General features: G+C 37.4%; 1 protein-coding gene across 9 annotated transcripts in view; it reads right to left on the bottom strand.

Annotated features, from left to right (window-relative positions):
- POLQ (DNA polymerase theta) overlaps positions 1–24053 on the bottom strand; it is a 125860-nt gene that overhangs the window by 43931 nt on the left and 57876 nt on the right. For all 9 annotated transcript variants that reach the window (XR_006720407.2, XR_006720408.2, XM_074364326.1 and 6 more), the window contains 6 exons: positions 23426–23630; positions 22891–23033; positions 18551–18744; positions 17512–17636; positions 16012–16255; positions 377–3489 (listed from right to left, as the gene is read on the bottom strand). Coding sequence is in view for 7 of the 9 variants with exons in the window: in XM_074364326.1 (XP_074220427.1) it covers positions 377–3489; positions 16012–16255; positions 17512–17636; positions 18551–18744; positions 22891–23033; positions 23426–23630 (4024 nt within the window). In the remaining 2 variants the exon portion in view is untranslated. The remainder of the gene's footprint in view (positions 1–376; positions 3490–16011; positions 16256–17511; positions 17637–18550; positions 18745–22890; positions 23034–23425; positions 23631–24053) is intronic.

Here is a 24053-nt window from a genome sequence, read left to right on the forward strand (position 1 = left end):
GATCTCTGGCCTACTTGAAAGGAGGCAGACACAAGCCTGATTAGACCCCATGTTCAATGGTAGATCAGTGCCAGGGGAATGAGTAGTGTTCTAGTAGTCTGCACTTTTTCAGTCTCCCAGCTTGAGCTCTTGGCCTCACTGCTCAGCTCTCCTACTCACATGTCCTGAGGTTCCCCCATCTCTTATACCAGGGGGTAACTATTATTAATCTAGTTGTGCTGAACAATAAGGCTGTTCTACATGTAAACTCACGTAAGAGAAAATTATTAAACTTTGAACAAATTTAATACATTTAATATCCAATGCTGAAAAGTCTTGATCCCATCTCAGTCCACTGTTTTACATATAAATGTAGAAATTTATTTTTAATTCTTACCTTGTTTAAACCTTCCACCAATAGTAGTAGTTTTAGAAGATGTCAAATTACTAATCTTTTCACAAGCCAATGAGATGGAAAATCGAGTTTTGCTCTGCCACTCCTTAATGAATGTTTGAAACAGAGTTTGGTCACTTGCTACATCAATTATAGCCAAACTTTCTGAACTGCATGAGGCTGGAGTTAGCTGCAACCCATCCGGTGATAGCTGCAGTGAAAAGCTTGTGTCTCTGATGGGACTGCTGTCTTTTAAACCATTTCTCTCTGGACTTAAATCATGGTTTTTATTATCTGAAGGCAAACAAAATAAGTAACTTTCATCAAGTTGTGAAACACTACTGATTTTCTGGAGCTTCACAGAAGATGTTCCAATACCTGGAAATGCCATCTTAGAAGCAGATGCTGGAATGGGTGTAGGAGGAATGAGTCCATTATCATCAACTATACAGCTTTCTTTACAAGGCAAGAGGGAGGGGATTTCACCATGAATGACATTGTTCTCTAGTGCCCCAGTTTTGCCTTTTACTGCAATATTAGGGGAAAATGAAATTCCTTGCACTTGATTTGGCTCCAAATTTGAAATCAACTCTTGTTTGTCATTTACAGTTGTATTTTTTCCTTTCGAAAGTGACAAGTCCGTAGTGGTTAATTTTAACTTTTCATTTTCTAGAGGACTGGGAACTTGATCCAAAATCCTTTGCAGTCCTGGACTTAAATCAAATGATGCCCCTGACCATACAAATGAATTCTCTTGTCTCATCCCAGTTAATTTGGATTTTTGAGACCTTTCATCTTTAACTCCTCCAATTACTTCTCTTTGGGGATAATCATTACCTTCAATCACTGGATCACTCAGTTCTAATACTCTAAGAGATACTGTAGTATTATGTTTCTCTTGGACAGGAGACACGTCTACATTGTCCAAAGCTTCAACCATCTGAGCAGAATCTATTTCTGAACATATAATGGACCCATCACTGAAACAAGACAATGGCTGCTGATTATCTTGATTCTCATTCATATTTGATTTTTTAATTGGGCCCTCTGGTTGGAAACACAGAGAATCACTGAAATGGACTGAAGCTATTTCCAAAGGAAGTTCTTTTGCTCGTACATCAGGTGGTTGTTCTTTTATGAGGTCGTCTTCACTGAAACTGTCAAACAGTAAACTATCACTCAAATTCAAACTTGTTTCAGGAACTGGCAGACATTCTACTTCTATACCGGTAGGAGTTATCTTTTGAGGAAACAAGGGTATAACTGGTTTCATAGCTTCTTGTGTTTGATAACCTTGAAGAAAACTATTTAATTGGGAGTCAGTAACAGAAAGTTCATTGCCTTTAAAACATGGGCCATTTTCCCCCACTAGTATAGGAGAATACAAAGTTGGGCTTTCTGGAGTCAGGTTATCAACCCCACGTGAATCAGTGCCTTGTTTCACAGCATCTACAGTCTTAAGTTTCAAATGATCTATATTTGTCATTCCAGAAGAACATCGTTCACGAGGAAAAGTAACGTGAATCTCATTCTGACAAGAGCTCACTGAGCTCTGTTTGTCTAGGCTCTTCTGCATCATCCCTGTTGCCAGGTTTGTGTCCTTCGCTCCTTCTTGCTTGGCATTTTCAGTTGCCACCTGTTGAATTATTTTCTCTGACTGAGTATCAAGGTACAAACTATCTTCAAAATCACAGAGATCTAAACCTAGGTCAGAAACATGATTATTTTTAGCTTTGACTGCTTCATAAGCATCTGTTTTTTCTTGTACGCTAGGGGTATTTAGAATATTCTCAAGCTGGCTTCCTGACTTACCACATGCTCTACTTGGTAGATGTACTCCACTGGGAATCTCAGAGCTGCTTGTATTATCTCCTGATACCTGAAGATTATTTGATTTATTTTCTTCAGCATTAAACTTTACACTTTCATGTCTGACAATAACAGTTGAGTTTCTACTCATGTAACTACAGTCTGCCTCACAGGGCATTTGTATTGCTGTTATTTTTTTCAGTTTGGTATAAGTGTTTGCCTGTTTATCAAACTGCTTTTCCAGGCAGTTAGCTGGATGGCTGTCATGGTGTTTCACACAAACATTGTGGTTTTTTGACTCATTTTGTATCCATGCTTTATTTATTTTTTCTGACTCAATTGCTAATTCTCTTCCATTTTCACTAACCACCTTAGCATCTTGACAAATTACTTTTTTACTCTGGGATCCTGTGATAAAATGTTCCACTAGAATATCATTAGCTATTGTTTTGTTCCTTAAACAACTTTGTTCCGTTTGTGATAGGAATAATGCTTTGTTGTATTTTCCCTCAGCACAGAAAGATACATTTTTGGCAAATGGCTCTGGACTTCTAAATTCCATATTCTCATTTAAAGTAAATGAGTCTTCACAATGAACAGGATTAGACATAGTTCGTTCTTGTAAATTGATCCTATGTATCATAGTGTCTTTGATAGGGCTATTGTCTCTGGATAGTTTTAGATGCTTATTACTATGTTTCCAAGATTGAGAGGTTGTATTCATCTTTTCTGAACTGAAATTCAAAGCTTCTTTTTTTGTTTTCTCAGATGAGAGAGTCTGAACAACTTTCTTAGAGCTTGTTTTCCCCTCATGCAGAGAGGTTCCTAGCTTCTTTTTATTTATATTCAAAGAAGCCTGTTTTCTTGTTCTGGTAATGCAATGTAACTGATGTTCTTGATTTCCAACCTGAAACTTGTGAGAAAAGAAATTTGTACCCTCTGTACTTTTATCTAAATCATGCACTGTATTTGGTGAATGATTCACAGAAGAATCGCTGAATACTGTGTTACTTTTTCTTTTTGCTGTTACTCTTTTATAAGAACTCTCAATTTGGGGTATAAATTTGTGTTCTTTTACTTCTGACTTACTGCTGATCAATGAGTGTGTATCAGAATTTGAAAGGGAATATGGATTCCACTGCACTCCCATTTCAATTAAGTCCTGCTGCAGAATCATTCTGGCTTCTTCCACTATAAGGGCTGCTACTTCCCTTTCAGTTAAGCCTTTTCTGCCAGTCACCCAAATAGTTCGCATATTCCGACGTTCTTCAGCAGCTTCCTCTTCCTCATCCACTGCCTTTCTGGTACTATACAAGGGATAGGAAAATAAGTAAATTAATGCATTGATTCATTCATTAATACAACACATTTTTATTAAGCATCAACCTGAGCTTTTCTAGGAACTGAGGAAGTAGAATTGAATAAGAGGGAAGTATATCTACCCTCATAGAGCTTTCCTTCTAGATGGGGGAATCAGAAAATAAACAAATGTTAAAACACATTCTGTGTAGTTGATAAGAGTTGTGGGAAGAAAAAAAAAAAAAAAGAAAATGAAGCACCAGAAAGGGATGGGTGGTTCTTCAATTTCTAAATAGCATCATTAGGGAAGGCCTCATTAAGACAGTCTTTAAATCTGGAGTTTATTGATTGACAGAATTTGAAACAGAGTTCAGAATAACTACAGGAGGTACAAAATGAAGAGAGAAAGTTCAGAATTGAGAGATCCAGAGAAGAATCCCAAATTTTTCATATAAATTCTGCCCAAATATCTGGCTGTCAAAATTATGCAAGTGTGGGCAGACTCCAAGCAGCCAAATGAAAGTCTAAACAACTGAACTGAGATTTGAGCTATTGCCCACAGCAGGCAGACAAAGTTGAGAGTGTGAGCTCAGTCAAGCTAACTGATGAAATATCAGTGCTCTTCACAGTAATATATTCTACACTGTAAAAGGTAAAACACACATGCAACTGAAATATCATAAAGAGAGGATAAACAGGATGAGGCATTAAAATTGTGGAAGAAATGATAGCCAAGAATCTTCTGTTTCTAACCAACATAGAGTAATATGGACCAATTTAGCCTCTCACCTAAAACAACTAAAAAATTGAGACTAGGTCATAAAAGACATTGCAGCTTCCATTTTGCTCTCTCTTGGGTCACTCACTCTGGGGGAAGTCAACCATCATGTTATAAGGATATAAAGCCGTTCTACAGAAAAGCTCATGTGGAGAACTAAGCACCAACTTGCCAGCTTCTATGAGTCATCTTAAAAGCAGACCTAAGTCAACCCTTCAGATGGCTAAAGTCCTTGCAACTTAACTACAACCTCATGAGAGAGCTCAAACCAGACCAGAACCACCAGGAAAGGTACTCCCAAATTCATAACTTGCAGAAATTTTGAATTTATATGTATTTACTAGTTGCTTTTAAGACACTAAGTTCTTAAGTAATTTGTTCCATAGCAACTAATTACAGCCTAACAAAAATGCCTAGTAAAACCATCAAACTTCAAAGATATGGATAATAAATCTCAGGGCCTACATATGTAGAAAGGCAAAAGAATCATAGTCCCATCAGAGTCCTCAAAAACAGTATACAAAGCAAAAAAAAAAAAAAAAAAAAAAAAAAAAAAAAAAAATTTCAAAAAACTCCATAAAAGAAAGTATAGACTAAGGATTTATATCAAGCCAAGAGGTGCTTCAAATATTAAGGTTATAGGAAAAGAGTTTTAAACATACAAGACCTTGGAGAATTCTATACTAGATAAGCCCTCCTCAAGGGATCTACCAGAGGATGTTTCATCCACTCGAGAGAGGAAGGAACACTTCAGCATACGGCTTCCTAGGTCTTCATGTGAAAATAAACTGATCTCAGAAATTAAGGATTTTAAAAACAATAAAGAATTCAGGAACAAAGGACTATTATCAGGCAAAAGAAGTAACCACTATAGTAAAGATAATAAATCAGTCATAAAGATTCCAAGACGGTTTCAAAGGCAAAGATCAGCCTGAAGCACATTCTTGAGCTGTCTTGTAGGATCCAAACTCCCTTGAGAACTAATCCACCAGACTAACTGGAGTCTAAGGAATGATAATGCTGAGCTTTGCTGACCCTCATGACTTCACTCAACTAGGTGCCTGGATTTTGTCAACCTAGAGTGAACTTTGCCTCATTTTAATGCTAAAATCTCCACCCCAAGAGAGGGGACTGCCTTCACGTTTGAGCATGCTGTAGCACTGTGCAAGGGCATTTCAAACTCCACCTCTATATGGAAGATCACAATCACCCTTTCATGAATATGCATGCACCCTTAGCTTAAAACTACCCTGATCATGCTGTGCAGGGAGACAGTGCCATAAGGGCTATCTCCCTGTCTCATCTGTCATAACCAATAAATGCTTATGCTTTGCTCAAAAGTATTTGGCTTGTTCATTGGCTATGCACCCCAAGCAACGGAACCACTGAGTCCAGTAACACCAGGTGCATTGTAAAACACCCCACAATCCCTAACCCTGTGGCACATCCCTTGAGGTATTAGTTTGGCTCTGAGAAACCCAAGGGTATGGCTAAAAGAAATGGGATCCTTTATATCCAAAGAGTTGAGTTTGCCACCTTCCAGTATACCTGCTTATTTTATGTTTAAGAACTGCAGTCCTGGCGGGTAGGGTATATAGCTCAGTGGTAGAGCACATGCTTAACATACACAAGGTCTTGGGTTCAATCCCCAGTACCTCCATTAAAATAAATTTAAAAATACACACACACCCCCAAAAAAAACAAAACAAAACAAAACAAAACAAAGAACTACAGTCCTGGAAGCTGCAGATGCTGAGCAAAACAGCGAAGTTTTACTAAACATAACCTAGAATTACAGCGGCCATTATGATCAATGTTCCAAATAGGTAAGGTCATTTAAAAGGTACACTTAAAAGCAAGAAACCTCCCAAAGCAAACACAATGGAATATCTATTTTAATTAGTATGCAGAAGACTTCAAAAGTTTTCAAAACTCCAAAAGTCTTCATTGAAAAACTCATTACAAAAAATTGATGAAAAGTTAAAGATATAAAAGGTGCCTGAAACAAAAATACTGATGTGACTCCTACTGCTTTCTTCTTTCCTTTTTCACCTGAGTACTCGTTTTACTACTGCCCTGTCTGAACTGCCTTTCTACTCTGAAGAGACTATTAGACAGTTGCTGTTTAAAATAAAACCACCTGATTGTAGTAACTTATGGAGAAAGAGAATATGAAAACGAATATATGTATGTTTCTATATGACTGAAGTATTGCACTGTACACCAGAAACTGACACAACATTGTAAACTGACTACACTTCAATAAAAATATATTTATAAATTAATTAATTAAATAAAACAAAACAAGATAAAACAATACCTGAAGTTGCAGATGAAACTCTTCCACTATAGGAAAAGAATTTCTTAAACCTCAAGAGTGAAAGAGTAGAAAACTAACAAGATGGCTACTGAGTTGTTCAGGCCTGTACTTCTAGCTAAACTGATCTTATGACTAACACGCCCCCCACCTTGTGCATTTTTTTCTTAGAATTACTTATTCTTTTATCCTAGAGGTCATGAAAGAAGGTCATGGATTGAACCTCAAGAAAATGGGCAGACTCTCCTAAATTCCTCCATAACAAGACCAAGTTCTTATCAAGATGAAAGAAATGTAGCCCCTGCTCACACCTTGATTGTTATCTCCCTCCTGTTTCCATTTTTCTGTGAAACCCCAGGACCCTTACTCCAAGGTAGGCTCGCAGTCTTTAAGGTATTAGCCTGCTATGACTCCTTTTGTCTGGCAAAGCAATAAAGCTGTTCTTTTCTAATACTCCCAAAACTCAGCCTCCAACTCTCAATTCAGCTATCAGGGTACAGAGGCTGGTTTTTCAGCAATGAGAGGAGCCCCAGAAGTTTAAAGAATTTTAGTGTTATTGTCAGTGCCTATGACCCTAGAATACTAAATCTTTATCAGCTTGTACATGTTTGAACTGGGGAAGTCAAAAAATGGATGCAGGAAGCAAGATGGCAATACCCTGAGGATGATACCAGAGAGGGCTCAAAAAATAGCAACTGATTTTTCACAAATCATTATAAAAAGGCAGAAAACAGAATGCGAAGCCATAAGCCTGACTGAACTTGACTACTGCTGAGCATTCTGAAAGGATCATGGAGCTGTTAGCGGATGGAGGGATCCCTAAATTAGGAAGCTCACCAAAGTGTGGGTTCTTGCTGCTGGCTGTGAAAGAATTCACACAGCAGAGGTTGAGGGATGAAATGGAAGGGGAAATGGAAGGAAAGTGCTCCAGCAGAGAGAAGGGAAGAAAAGAGCTAGAGCAGGGAGCTGTCAGCCAAGATGGGTGGTAGAGACAGCTCTGGCTGGGTCAGGCCATGTGGACTTTTATGGGAGGCTTCTGCTATCATGTCTTCCTTTTGTGTATGATGGAGCCAATCAGTCCTTGTTTTTCAGTCCTTTTATGGGTTTTTCTGGTTGTTGTCATGTCAATAGTCAAGTGTTATGGTGCTGGTGGGCATGTCACTTAGCTTGCTAATACATTACAATGAGCGTATAATGATGCTCAAGGTCCAGTGGAAATCAAATCCTCCACCATCTTGGAATTGGTGGGTTCTAACCAGTTCTTGTTTCTTCCCTGCTGGGGGCAAGAGCCCTGATAACAAAAACGAAAGTTGCTTTTAACCAGAATGCCTACAATCTAGTGGACCCAGAAACCCCCCCAAAATAACCATCTCCAAAGATTCTTTTCAGCCAAGTTTGAAAGGGAAATGAAGGAATAATCTCAGTTAATCCTCGAGACAGGTGGTCAGAGTCACTGCCATTCCCCAATGTCTGCAGGCTTGTCCTAATCAACTGCTTGAGCATGCTCTTCTATGACTCATGGAGGCCTGGGAAACTTCAGCTTTTCTATAAATAACAGGCAGGGGTTTGGGAAGGGGGGCTCACAAGGTCCTACTCCATTTCAGAGCAAGATTGAAAACAAAAATCTGCCAAGCTAATAGCATTATAGCTACAACAATTCCAAGGCCATAAACCCAAAACAACACCTAGGCCTCCCCCATTACACCCTCCTAAGGGTTCATCATCAAAACACTGGCCCAAAAGTCAGTCTCTATCATAATCAGCTAGGACCCTTGGGGGTAGGAGGGTGAGTATCTTCAAAAACCCATGCAAATTCTTCAAAATCAACTTAAATGCCCCAATATGAGCCCCTCCAAGAGCTGAAGAAACTCTACGGAATATTCTAGTAAACTGCTGTTACTGCCCTTAACAGCCAAGGGAAACTAAAAATTAACAGGGTTATTCAATATTGCCAGAAATATTTACTTTGTCCTTCTGAAACCTGACAAAGATATTAGAAAGGACTTAATAACTTTATGAGCAGAAAACTGGCCAAACTGGAAGCTGATATTCAGAGCCTGATAAGAATTTTTAGGCCTTTTCTACATTTAAAAATGAAGAACCTTGTCTTCTAAGATCCTTTTGAGTCTATGTGTGTGTATGTCTACATATGCATATGTGTATATATACGCACACATATACACGTTATAGAACTGTAGTATTTTCCTACCTCTGGATGGTATTGCCAAAATTGATTTATAAAAGAGCTTTATTTAGTTGGTTTAAAAACAAGCTTGCAAGGATCGGGCATTCCACAGTTCTAAGGAATATACTAACTCAAATGCTTTTCAAGAGCAAGTTATCTAAAATAATCTTTAGTAAGTAAAAGCTGGTTTTAAGTTTGTTGCTTTAACTAAAACAGACATGTCTTTAGAGTTATCAGCATTAATTACAATAATTTTATTCTACCTAAGCCAAAAAATTTGTCAGCAAGAAAAATAACTTGGTACAATGAAATTTTCATTAGATCTAAATATAATTGTTTAGAGCAAGTAAATTAAAAGTAGAATAAAAAGGTTTCCTAGGTGAACTTTTCAAGTAAGTTTTCCAAATCTTTTCAGTAGCCTGAAACCCTAAAGTTTTGCCAAGATGAAATTTAATGATGGAAATTTACTGAACATTTAGATCATTCAAAATAAGATAAAATAGGTGAAAGATTAATTACTGAACATAGGTTTATCTACTTTTGGCTTCCTATTGTTAGGTACTTAGATAAGTGGGGGCACTGGGCAGATAGGTGGAGGAGAGGGAGGATGGTCCTGAAGATGGTGTTATGCCCACCTCCAACATAAAGGGGCTTTACTTCTAAATGAGTGGAAGAAACTGGTTAGAACTGGACAGCCGAAACTGCGAGGTAGAGAGAAGAACCTAACCAGACATGACCCAATGCTCATTTTAATATAATTAGCATTGTGGTTTCTCTGTGTGCATCATGGGTAAGGACATGGGTAAAGAGGACAAAGATGACTAGGTATTCTAGGGGTAAGACAAGTATGACAAGAACTGGAGTCTTTTCCCTTCCCCTTTTGGGGTAACACTATTGCTGAGAAACTGAAGATAAAATTTGGGATTACTAGTAAGCATGTTTGGTGCCATGCTGAGAAATTTTCTGAGAAAGCGCATGTTTCTAGAAGTTATAGAGTATTCATAATTTTGCCAAGCTACAGAATCTCGTGTAAGAGACAGTTCACAATTGTTTGGTTCTCAACTTTCACCAGAAATTAAAGTTTTTAAAAGTGAAAAATTCTAACATACGTAACTAAAGCTATAAGAAACAACAAAGGAAACATCTCCATATGCAAGAAAGCAGGATGTGTTTTGGCTAAGAAAAGTTATGAAGAATGAAGATGTACTTTGTTAAGGGAAATAAGAGTAATTTTGTCTGAACTGGAACTCCTGATTATAAAGGATAAAGGTATAAAAAAGGTTGAAGAAAGAAAAGATTTTACCTTGTGGAATCAAGCTGACTAAAACTGAATTATTATAAGGGTTTTTTAAATTAAGCTTTAATATCAATAGTATACTTACATAAAACTAGAATTTTATTTTCTTTCATCTGCTAAATAGACAAGTATCGTTTTATACTGATCTGTGATCCTATTTAGTCAAGAGTCCAAACCATTTGATATCTTTGACAAACTTCCCAAAATCAAATTCTAAATAAGTTCTTTGACCACAAACCAACTGTGAACTTTTCCACAGGGCCCCCCAGAGTATTTCAAAAGATATTTAACTAATTAGGCTTATTTGCTATGGTAAATTACATAGGAAGCATTATCAAATAAGAAGTAACACTAAATCTTCTTTATGTTGTATTTACATAAGTATATGAGTGTTCTGGAAATTGTGTGAAATCCCTAGAAATTTGATTTGCCTGGTACAATTCTAACTGATAATTCTCTTAACTTATAATTCTAGTTATTATCTTAAAATGTTGTATGGCAAGCTCTGGGACCGCCATCAGAAGTGGGCAACAAGTAATAATCTTCTTACTGCTATTCACTTATATTCTGAAATTGCTGACATCAAAACTGAGGCTCACACTAAAAATACTGTACCTGAGTATCAGGGAAATGCCCTAGCTGATTTTCTTTTCTTTTTTTTTTAATTGAATTATAGTCAGTTTACAATGTTGTGTCAATTTCTGATATACAACACAATGTTTCAGTGTTTCAATGTTTCATACATGAATATACATATATTTGTTTTCATATTCTTTTTCACTGTAAGCTACTATAAGATATCGAATATAGTTCCCTGTGCTATACAGTATAAACTTGTTTATCTATTTTATATATACCAGTCAGTATCTGCAAATCTCAAACTCCTAGTTTATCCCTTCTCACCCACTCTCCCCGGTAACCACAGTTTGTTTTCTAAATGTCTGTGAGTCTGCTTCTGTTTTATATATGTAAAATTTCATGCAAAGGCAATAGCAACAGAATCTGTAAAGACTATAGCAAGTGTAGATGAAGTTCCTTTTACTTCTGCAAAAATTACTCCCTTACTGCCAGACTTTCGCCATCCTGATGTCCTTATAACATGACAACAGTCTGCTTCTGAATCAGAGAAACTGTAAATCAAACAAACAGCTGGGGAGGCTATGGGAAAACCAAAAAAGTCTCTTGGTTCTTCCTGGCTCCCTGACAGACCCCCATTTCTCTGTTTTTGCATTCCTTCAACCACCATAGTACATTTAAGGACTATTTTTATCCCTAGAGGCCTCAAGCTTCCTTCCTCTGGACCTTTGAAAAACTGTCTTCAAGTAGAAAAAGTATTGATTACATGGGACTACATGAACTGAGGAGGATGTGCTAACGTTTTGCTTTCCCAAATTTAAGGAGAAGTTTTCTTAAGCTATCTATGACTTAAAAACTTTACCAAAGTATACCTTTGTGAATAAAAATGAAACATTTACATTTTCTCTCTACCTGATCCATCCAGAACTCAGAAACCCTCAGTGAATCTTCTTACTCTCATAACAATGTATTTGCTTGCATAGTTTCAATAAGAGTCCGTTCTCCTTTTAACAGGTTACAATTAGAAATATTGAGTATATTACCAAGGTTTTGACTGGAATGACATATTTGAGAAAGATATGCATAGACTCAGATATGACCAGATTGCTTCAAGGAACTGCTTCAAAAAAAAAAAAATGGACCTGGTACCCTGCTTGTAAGATTCTGGCAAAGCAGGCTTTAAAAAGAATTTCAATGGTCAGTTACTATTTTTGCTGCACTTATACAATCAGGCCAAGTTTAATGCAAACAAATAGTTTTACTGTGATTATCTTTAGTTTAAAGAAAAATGAGGGTAATTGAAGAGAGAAAAATTACGTGCACCTTTGTAGATACTAGAATCTAGTCTTGTAAATTGTCTTTGAGATTTTATTACATACCTATTAACTGGACTGCACCCAGGATTTTTCTAGTTTCTTCAATTATCTGTCTACAACTCACCAAACTAATATTTCCAGTTTTCTCCCACCCTTCTATTTTGATATCACGAAGAACAAAGGCAGCCCTTGAGCCCTTTCAAAGGGGAACTTTCTTTTCAAGTGCTCCTGACCACTGACACTGTTGCAAAAATATAGATGGTATTGAGCCTTGGGTACATTTCTCACAGCTAAGGAGGACCACCTGACATCCGGTCCTGTACAACACTGTAGACCCCTGAATCAAACTGATGAGTAAAAACAGGTAGCTGGTATCGATATACACTGCTGTCACCCAAGAGGCCAGATGCAAGTCTTACTTTAGCTAAACATGAAAGCCTTTCTCCTTTTCTTTCTTAACTTCACTTTGGCATTGGCCTGGAAAGATAACACCATCATCTGTATCTCCCAGGCCATTTCTAAGAAGGGATAACCTTTAGAATTTAGGATAACTCCATTTCAGGCTAGGAGATTCTCTTCCCCCATGCACTAAAAACCTGACTGACTCCTGGCCTGAATAGGTAAACACAGCAGTCCCTGTGAATGAATCCACTATCAGTACTTCTTAAGAGGAATAGTCTGTGCCCCAACTGGTCTTATCTTTGTGCTAGTTATCATTCTCCTTGGGCCTATGAATGCCTAGATAGCAGGCATACGATTAGACTATGCCTCTTAGGCTATCTAACTGTGCCCCTAACTGTTAGAGAAAGGGCCTAACAGGAGGCAGTCATGATTCAAGAATTGCTTCCTTTGGGAAAATCCTACTTCCCTGATTAGGAGTTAATACAAATAAGAATATGATCAGGAACTTTTTCTTAACTCTTAAGAGACACTGTGGATTCCACTGCTAGGACACTACATGCCAACAAAAATACTTAGACTCTCTAGTCATGTTGTTCTTGATAATAAGATAGCCCTTGATTATCTTTTAGCTAAGTAAGTGTCTGTGCTGTGACCAACACCACCTGCTATAACCGGATTGACACTTCTGGGGAAGTAGAATTTACATTTACTAAGACCACTTGGCTTAAAAGGATGACTCCTTCAACGGGGTCTTTGGTTGGTTTGGGTCTCAGGGACTATGGCTCCAAAGTGCACTCCAAACACTGAGGATTATCCTGCCTATAGTTATCATAATCACCTGGAGCACTGGATCCTCTCAAAAGTTTAAAATGCATGCTTACAGCCACTGACCAGCAGTGAAATGATCTTCCTAAGGGTGGAATGTCAGAAAATAAGCAAGAACAGCAGCCACCTCAAAAAATGTGAACCTGAAGTCCTGGCCCATGAATATCACAGGGGTTCAGCAAAAACATGACCTATGGATTCCACAGTGAAGATCACCAAAGCTGCGGAACAGTAGCTGAGAGTGACACTAATTCCTTAAATTTTGATCACATCTCTCAGGATGAGAGTACAAAGAAAAGGAGGGAGCTGTTAAAGAGAAAAGCCACAGGCCCAAAATGGCTAAAGCTCAGAATATCAAACCTAGATTTAATACCTAACCTAACAGCAGTTTTGACTTTCACCTGAAATGTAATCTTAATCAAACAGTCTAGAATTTTCTGGTCAGCAACAATGAGGTAATCCATCCATCCTTTCTCCCAGTTCCCTCCTAGCTCCTCCCCTCCTGTTCTACCCCAACCCCAAGAAGCAATGCGCATGATAAAACCCCCTTGCCTTTCCTCCCCACCCTCCACCCCACCCCCTCCGCATAAGAAGCCCTGGCCTAAAAACAATCCTTTCTTTTTTCATGTACAACTCCTTCCAGTTGCTAGATAAGACGCTGTGATTCCTAAGGTGCCTAATAAAGTCAATTAAATCTTCAAATTTACTCAGCTGAATTTTGTTTTCTAACAATGGATTCTGTTGGTGAGGCTGAAGCTAGTGAGAATACAACTTGGCTGGACCCTTCTGCAGAGCAATTTAGAATCTAATAAAGCTATATCTGCACTTACCTTTTGAAATCTCATGTCTAGTAATCTACTCTGAAGAAACATTACCAACAATATGAAAATACATATGCACAAGGTAATTCATTGTAGATTGTCGGTAATGGCAAACTATTCAAGACAATCTGAATGCTAGCTGGGTTTTCTGGCTTTTATGTACCAAGTACTGAAAGGAAAGGGTGGCCAGTCTGCAGATACACCAGATTCTGTTCAGAAAATTAGCCATTAATATAATACTGTTTCTGATCTACACACTTAATTCAAATTTTACCAATTGTTCCACTTACGTCCTTCCTCTAATACAACCTAGAATAAGGTGGTACATTTAGTTGTCATGTCTCTTTAGCCTGCTTTAACTGGAATCAGTTCCTCAGTCTTTGTCGAAAACAAATAATGATATTTTTGAAGAGTACTTGCCAATTATTTTGTAGAATGTCTCTCAATTTAGGTTTGCCTGATGTTTCCCCACAGTTCATGTTAGACATTTTTGATAAGAATATTCCAGAAGCAATGCTGTCTTTCTCAGTGTGTCACATGAGGAGACAGATCATGTTGATTTGTCCTATTACTGATGTCACTAATTTTTTTGTTTTTAGTTTTTTTTTTTTTTTTGGGAGGACATGTCATGGGAATAACAGCCTTAGCATCACAAAGAAGCAAAGAAGCAATTCCAAAATGTGTTTAGAACTTTTTTCCAAATAAACTTTGTAAAATGTATACTGTCTTTAGATTGACTCCCTGGAAGGGTTAGGTATGATATGTGGTATGTTGTTACCACAGATACTCCCACATCTGAATTTGTCCACCTTAGGACTTTTACTGTATATTTCTAAGCAAGTATGAATGTATCTAAAGATTCTGTGAAAATCACAGGCTTCAGAGGAGATCAACGCCTTTACAGGTAGATTTCAAAACATACTCTATGTAGGCTTCAGCCAGAGGCACACCCCAAAGTGACAGAATCTCACACCAGCAGACCTTCTGATCTTCGGTCACAGGGGATGGCCCTGCCCCCACAGTTGTACTAGGCATTGCCCTAGTGGGGGCTCTGCAGGGGCCCCCCACTGCAGCAGTTCTCTGCTTGTGTTGCACATGCCTAAGACTCCAGGGGATTTCATCCTTCAAAATCTAGGTAGAGACAGCTATACCCCTACAGCTGTGCTGGTTGTAGTGTATGCTGCCCCAGGCCCACTAGCAGGAACCATACCTAGGTTGCTGCTGGATGACATGGAGTGGAGCCCATGCTGTGAGGTGGCACTGGGCAGTGAGGCCTTTCCTTTGACTATGCCCCCATCCCTTCCTACACATTACAAGTTTCAGAGCCTGTGTCAGGCCTAAAGTGAGTGGGAGGAAAGAAGCATGGAACTGGAAATGAGATTGATGCTCTTATTAAAACAAATTTTTAAAACCTGAAAATAAAACTGTTAGTATTTTAGTCATAGGATCTGGCTGAGATTCCATATAACAGTGAGTTCAAAGAACCGTGGTTGAGAAAATAATTATGATTTTCCTTGATTATAAGCTGAATCCAGCCCATTCAATGATTGGTTACACACACACACACATACATACACATACACACACACACACACACACACACACACACACTAGTCAAGGAGTCTTCTCACAAACTGTTTTTGAGGACTAGTGTTTCAAGGAACAGTCAAAAGGAGTACATTTATAAAGTGCTCTTGCCTGAAGAAAGTCTAAGATGAGCCCTGGATATATACTGAGAACTAAAGTCCATCAATGCAGAAAGCATTGGTAACTTAGCTTTGCTTAATCTTTCTAGGAGAGAGTTAAGATAATGTCTTTAAAGTCATAAAATACATTTTAAATATACAAAAAAAGGAAACTTCAAGGGGGGAAAAGCAGCCACATTTTCTTCTACTTACCCCAAGTATGATATGGTATTATCTAAGAGAAAAATATTTTAATACATTATCTGTTATTTACAAATTGACCTGATTTTCCACTTAATAACCCTATGTAGATAGGGGACTTCCTTACCTTTTAAAAGGCACAGCATTTTTCAGAACAGTTTCCACCTCAGCAACATCTGCTCTGGCAAGATCAGCCACAGTAAGAAAGCCAGAAGCATAGAGGAACCTGGCTCGCTGTGCATTAAGTAAGGATATCCGGACCAGGTCACACAGCTCCCTCTGGACGCCAAATGTAAGACGCTTCTGAAATTGGGAAAGTAGTAGTTCCATGTTGTGCCAGCCCAGGCGGTTGGAAAATACTGTAATCATCCCTGGAATATTCATGGAATATTTATTGAATTAAAAATTCTGTATAGACCAATTCTCCATTTCTTGAGGTGTATTTTTGCTTCACTATTTTTTTTTCCTGCAGAATCATTAAGTTTAACAGGCCGAAGGTGTAAATTAATAGGAGAGTAGACATATACTAAGGGTCTAGCTAAATGGGCAATGAATGTGTAAACACATTGAATGTTACCTCATTCATTCTTAATCAATAACTTGACATATGAAAAAAACGGAAGCAGAGCACATAAACACAAAACAAACAAAAAGCTCTCACTCTAGTTCATTCCTCTTTCTCACTCTCTCCTTTTTTTAAGGAAGAAACAACCTTTAAAACAGGTAAAGAACTCTTTCTACCCAGAAGAAAACAAGAGAGCTGATTCAAATAGCCAAGTGCTGAGAGGATTATTTATAGAGTGAAGCTCCCATTGATATTTTCTTTAAAAAAAAAAGTTGCCTAGCTCAATAGCTATACCCTCCTGAAATAAAGAGGCCAGAGCAGCCAAGTGTCAAGTCATTAAGAAAATCATTTCCCTATGAGAACATTAACCCTAGATGTAATCTGAGATCTTTGATACCAGTGAGTTGATACCAGTAAGTCTCCCTTCTCATCACCCTCTCATCTTTCCCTCAGTATTCTCCCCTCCACACACCTTCACAATGAAACTACACATATAAATACACTCTCTAGCAACCCAGGGTTTCCTTCCTTAGGGCTTAAAGTGTTCTTGATAAAATCAGACCTAGAACTTCCCTTGTTTGCCTAGCTTACAGGATAGGAGTATAATTTTATTAAGGGAAACTGGTATTTTCTTAAAGAGATGATATTTAGAGCAGTGAAATAGAAGTCCAGAAATCCCTCTTCACTTGCCATCCTCCTCAATAACAAGTATTAATCAGTAACCTGATGATAAAAGGAAGACCACTGAGAACTGGATCTGTTTCCTCTTACAACAGGCAAAAAAAAGAGAGACGGATGGTAAGCAGACTGCTAAGGAATGGAAGGGGACTAAGGTCTAGATACTCGGCTAGCTGTCAGTCTCCTGTAATAATGTAACAAAGTCCAGAAGAGTTGTAGTTTTAGGTGTTCTGATGGTAACAGGGGCTATACAAAATTATGGCTTGACACAGCCGCCTAACTTTTAGAGAAGCCTACAGTAAAACGGAATTTGAAAAAAAAGTAACCTTAACTTGACCTCAAACCGCAGTCTTAAATAAATGTGGAAATGCTTGTTTAACTGACCTGCATAAACAGCAGCTGACTGTTGTAAAGATTGGATCTGTCCACGATTGCATCCATATTTCTGATTAATTTCCTTTAAAGGAACTTCACTGATTAAATCTAATAGCACAAGACTGGTAAAAAACCTGGAAAGTAAATTACAAAAGTATGGTAGTAAGAGATCACTTATGTCTACTATGAAAGTACAATGTATGTTGAAAAACAAGAACCAATAAAGGCAAGGGAGGGTTTACACCTCTGAGAAAGTGAGACAGTTCCTATAATAGGATACAGGATTAGTGGACAAAGACCTCAATGTTTGTAAAGTAAATTCTGACATAACATTAGTACTATAGCAAAAAACTAATATCTATATAACAAAAAGATTTCTTCCATATTTCACTATTGCTAATTAATTTTAATAAATAAAACTTGGCTCAAGAAATGTGATGGCACAAAAATTGAAAAGAACACTTGATACACAGTTATACCATCTAATCATATTTCAATCAAAATTTGATTATAAAAAAGTTTTAATGTGAAAGGCAATTGTGCCACAAATAATTCAAGTATATAAATCCTTACAAAATTTTCACTTGACTATGATGTAAATAATATACTAAAGACTAATACTGTAAGAAAAATAATTGTATTATATTTCAAAGAAGATAAAGCCTGTGCAATTTCCCCACCTGAATCTTTTTAACTGGCTCTTCCCTACAGGTAATGAATCAGTAATGAATCACTTCTAAGGATGATACAAAGCATACCTTCAAATTGAGCCACACTAAGTTGGCCGTTCTAAGTCACATCTTCTTTAAGGAAAGGAAGTAATTAAATGTTCTACTTTTAAAAGTCTTGATAAATGGCATCTTATAAGCCACAAGGAAGAAACTGAAATACCAATAAATTCAGTAAATACAGGAAATTGAAAAATTTTACTATACTTAGCCAAAACTTTGATTTTAATGACATTGAAAGTGACTACAATAAACTGGACAACTATTGCATATCAAATACTGTGTTAAATATTGGATAGTCCAGGTTCCTTGATATTTACCTTTTATGGATGGCCATTTGTCGGTGCTGTCTCTCAGTTCTGGCTACTATTTTTCCTTTCACACAGCGAGCCAAGAACCCTTCTTCAACTCCCACTAGTTCTGCCACCCGTTTCATAGAAGCTGGCAACTTCTCCCATAAACAGAAAAACTGATACCAATCAATAGTAGTCCAATCCTCAAACATAGGTGTAACCTAAAGGGAAGCAGAATCATCCATTACCTGGAACTATTGCATTATAAGAGAGACAAAATTGTAAATATACCACTTCTTGATAAAAACAAAAGCCTCGGTATTTGGAAAATTTTCTAAATGGGATAATGCTTCATTTATGTGAAAACTTAATTTAATCATAAACAACTCACTGACAAGGGAAAAGGAAGAAACCATTAAGCATACAAGCTGGATTTTACAGAATCCAAGAACTTTCATCATAGGCACTTTTAATCTCAATATTCTGATGTTAAATACAATCTTAAGTATTTTGTATGATTTCTGAGAAAACGGAGGAGGAGGAATCAATATTCAAAGTTGCTACAATATATTATCTAAAGTATCTGGGATTCAACAACAACAACAAATAACAATGAGACATGAAAAGAAACAACAACGTGTGTCTCAAACACAGAAAAAAAAAGTAGGCAAAAGAAACCTCTTTGAGAGATTCCAGATGTTGGAAATACCAGGCAAAGACTTCAAAGCAGACAGTATAAGTATGGCCAAAAGAAAACCATGTTAAACGATGTAAAGGAAGGTATGATGACAATGTCTCATCAAGTAGAGAATATGAGTAAACAGAAATGACAAAAAAGAGCCAAATAGAAATTCTGGAGCTAAAAAGTACAACTGAAATGAACTATTCATTATAGAGCTAAACAGTAGATAAAAGCTGGCAGAAGAAAGAAAGGAAAAGAACATTTGAAGAAATGGATACATAAGATAACATGTAAACTGTAGTATCAGTGACATAAAACATGAAGGGGTAGAGAAGTACAGAGTTTTTGTATAGAATTAAGTATCAGCTTAAAATAGTATGTTATAACTATACATACAATGGAACATCATACAGCCATAAAAAAGAAGGAACTCTTGCCATTTATGACAACATGGTTAAGCTGAAGGGCACTGTAATACATGTAATGAGCCAGACAGAGAAAGGCAAATTTTGTATGATATTACTCATATGTGGAATCTGAAAAAAGTTGAACAAATTATTGAAATTATAGTTGTTTTCAACATGTGTGTCTAACTTTTGTATAAAAGTTTGCATACCACCATTACAATCAGAATTCTGAATGTGATTATAAATTTACCTTTACCAGTGAGTTTATATATTCAAATGTTTTTACATTGTTAATTGGCATCCTTTCAGCCTGAAGAATTCCCTTTAACATTTCTTATGATGCATCTCCAATGGTGATGAACTGTCTCAGCTTTTGTTTGGGAAAAACTTTATCTTGCCTTCATTTCTGAAGAACAGCATGATAGGTATTCTTGGTTGGCAGTTTTTTTCTCTCAATATTTTGAAAATATCATACCATGCTCTCCAGACCTGCAAAGTTTCTGCTGAGAAATCCACTGATAGCCTTATGAGGTTGTATATAACAAAGGTCCTGGGGGGAGGTTATAGTATAGCTCAGTGGTAGAGTGCCTGCTTGGCATACATAAGGTCCTAGGTTCAATTCCCAGTACCTCCATTTAAATACATACACACACACACACATACATACATACATACATACACAAAAGTCCTTTCTCTTGTGGTTTTCAAAATTCTGACTCTTTGACTTTTGACAGTTTGGTAATAATGCATCACAATGAAGTCCCTTTTGGGTTGTATGTTTGGGGTTTTCTTAGCTTCATGTACCTAGATATCCATATCTCTCCTCATATTTGGGATGTTTTTAGCCATTATTTCTTTAAATACTTTCTGCCATTTTCTCTCACTCTTCTCCATCTTGGACTTCAATAATGTGTATACTTTTTTCACTTCACGGTGTCCCATTAGTCTTGCAGGGATTTTCACTCTCCATTTTTTTTCTCCTCTGTATGTATAATTGCAAATGATCTATCTTTGAGTTCATGGTTTCTTTCTTCTGCTTGATCAAGTCTGCTTTTGAAGCTCTCAAGTGAATTTTCCAAATCAGTCATTATATTCTTCAGCTCTGAGATTTCTGGGTTTGGGGGCTTTTTTTTTTTTTTTTAATGGTTTCTATTTCTTTGTTGAACTTCTCATTCTGTTTATGTACTATTTTCCTAATTTTGTTCAGTTGCCTACCTGTGTTTTCTTATAGTTAACTAAACTTCATTAAAGGGATTATTCTGAATTCTTGGTCAGTCGGTTCATAGATCTCCATTTCTTTAGGTTTGTTTATTGGAGCATTATTAGTTTCCTTGGTGGTGTCATGTTTCCCTGATTCTTCATTATTCTTGCATCTTTGTGTTGGTGTTTGTGCATTTGAGGAAACTCAGTTACCTCTTCCAATCTTCACATGTTTGCTTTGACAGAAAAAGACCTTCACTAGTCAGCCCAGCCTGGGGTTCCACAAAGGGCCAGCTGGTAGAGTCCACAGGAGGGCAGGCAGGACCTCTGGTTGAATGGGGCCACTGACATTCTCCGCATTCAGGCAGGACCACTGCCTCAGCTGCCTGGTCAAGTGGAACTGCTAGCTGGGCTCTGTGGACAGACATGGTCACTGGTTGGGCTGACATAGTCAGACAGGTTCACTGGCTGAGCTCTGAGGTTGGGTGGGGCTCTTTGTGGGCCCTCTGGTCAGTCAGAAATAGACTGTACTCCTGGCTAGGTAGTGCCATTATTTGGATTCCATGTTCAGGTATAGCAAGAGACTGTGCTCCACAGCTGGCTGGGCCCACAGGATGAACTCTGTGTTCATGCAGGACTCCAGGTTATATTCTGCATTCAGGATTCCTGGTCAGGCAAGGCTGCAAGCAAGCTCTGCAGTTTCGTGGGGCTGCTGGCTTGGCTTCTTGGCAGGGCAGGGCTGCAGGCTGGGCTCTACAGCCAGGCCACTAGCTGGGGACCCTAGACCCCCAGAACTGCTCACCTTGCTTCTTGGACAGATGGGGACATTATTCTGGCACCACAAGAGAGTGGAATCACTTGTTGGCCTCTTTCTGGTGAGGTGGCCAGGAAGGATGACTGCCATTGCCATGATCCACACACTAGTCATTGTAAGCCCCATCCCGTTCTTTGTTCCTAGCTGACCCTAGGTGGTCTAGCCTTGCCAGTTCTCCCAGGGGTCTCTGTGAGGCAAAACGGAAGTGAGCTTCCCAGAGAATACTGAGGATGAGAAAACTAGACAGCCACCTTGGCTCTCTTCTCCCCACTGAGAAAGTGTAGGCACAGGGGATCCCTCTCAGTGTGCTGGCTTGAAGAAAGGCAACACATGCCAAGTGAAACAACTGCTCTTAGTCTTCTAATGTGGCTGCTCTCGTTTTTGTGCTTTAAGAGAGTGTCTCAACCTCACCACCAGGTTCTGGGATTCTTAGCAAGATGTTCTTGACTATGAATAGTTACTAATTCATGTTTTTGTGATGGGGACTACAGCCAGGGATCTCCTATACCACCATCTTGCTTATTATCACTTCCCACCATCTGCACTTAATTGACAAAATAAAATATTTCTCCCCAGGTTCTTTTGAGAGAATATGCTTTCAAATTCTATTTTATCCAATTTTTATAAAAATCTTTGTTTAAAAAATATCTGTAACAGATTATCTAATGTAAACAAATTTTAAAAGTCCTTACTGCATTTATCATAGGTTTTTTATGAAGAATCTAAGTCCCATAGTGTCTTTTTAGGACTAAATTTATCTTAGACAATGAAATGCAATACTTCTGCTATTTTTTTAATCTTATGAATATTGAAATTAACCAAACCCCCCTCTTTGCTACAGTTGCTAGACAGCCTAGAACCAAAGTTAGGCACAATAATTGTACATGACTTAATGGTATTCTTGTCTCTTGTTTATGTACCAAACTTTGTTTGAATTTTACATTATGGACTTTAATTTCCAGGTATCTCAACTGTCCTTTGCTATTCTCTTACATATCGTAAAATACGTATTTTTTTATAAATCTCCTCAAATCTTTTTTGAAAGGAAGTTGGAGAAAATAGATAGGCAAGTAGATTAAAGGGTCACCAGAACATTAAATTTACTACTTTAAAACAACTCTCTTCTCACTATTTCTTTTCTATTCCCACCTAGTCAAGGAAAATAGGCAAGATATTCCCATAGGGTATCTCTGATGTTCAGGATTTTTTATAGGTATTATTTCCCCATTTCCACAAATGTAATAATGAAGAAAACAGAACTTACCAGATAAACAATATGCAGATCATTCTCTAAAACAAAGCCCTTCATTGCTCTTTGGAGGTCGGCAAAAATATCTAAGGTATCAGATGGACAAAGCGAAGAAGATATAGCTGCTGAACCAAGATGTGTTGGATGGTACACACTTCCTGTTTTGGGGGTGGGGTGGGGAAATAAAGAACCAAATGTTAAAAATAAAATAAAACTTTGACACAACATTGTAAAATGACTATAACTCAATAAAAAAATGTAAAAAAATAATAAAACAAAACAAAACAAAACAAAACAAAACACTGTTTTTCAATATTCTGTAATTAACCTTTCAGGAGCTGATAAATTTTACCAACAGAATCCAATGCATGCATATTCATGAGCAGGCTCTATGCTAATTGTCTGATGTTGCTGAACACAGCACCGATTTACTAAAAATGAGTTGATATACTGCTTGAAAAGTCAGTTTCATTTTACTAAGCAGTCTTATACACTGTAAGTCAGTAAAAATGAAAAAGTGAGTAAACTGCAACCAAGAAGTCATTTTTACCTTCTGTTCCATCACTAGCTCCAGTAATCTCGATGAATTCATTTTCTAGCAGCCACATTACACAGGCCTCAATTGCTCCAAGTTGAACAGAATCTTGATTTTTCTGAATTTCCTGCTTCTTTTCTTTCATACTTGCAGCCAAAAATGTGCAAGAAGCATAAGTCTGTAAATCTTGTGATGTATTTGCCACTCCACCAACTATTATCTGAGACAAGAGGTTTGAAATTTTCTGTAACTTTTTAGTAAGATTTATAGGCCCTCATAGTATAAGACATTATTTTGTTCTCTTAAAATATCAGCATCTAAACATAGAAACTCTTTATTAACTCTTCTACCATCATTCATTATAAATGTATGTAACACCTACTGAAAACATAAAAAGTTTTCTTAAAAAGTAGATACATTTTCTCATAAAGAAAAATCCTTATTTATTTGAAATGCAGAAACTAACAACATAAATAATATATATAAATTTTAACATATATAATATAAAGAAGGTGTTGATGGCTTATGCTCATGAACCAAATAAATTCCTCTAACTCTTCCTTTTGAAATATGTGGGCATATAAGAATGCTAGTAGTGAATACTTCCCACCTAGAAGAGGGGTGGGAATAGGTGTAGAAAAAG

This window comes from Camelus bactrianus, chromosome 1 (genome assembly GCF_048773025.1).
Source record: "Camelus bactrianus isolate YW-2024 breed Bactrian camel chromosome 1, ASM4877302v1, whole genome shotgun sequence".
In the NCBI taxonomy this organism is placed as follows: domain Eukaryota; kingdom Metazoa; phylum Chordata; class Mammalia; order Artiodactyla; family Camelidae; genus Camelus; species Camelus bactrianus.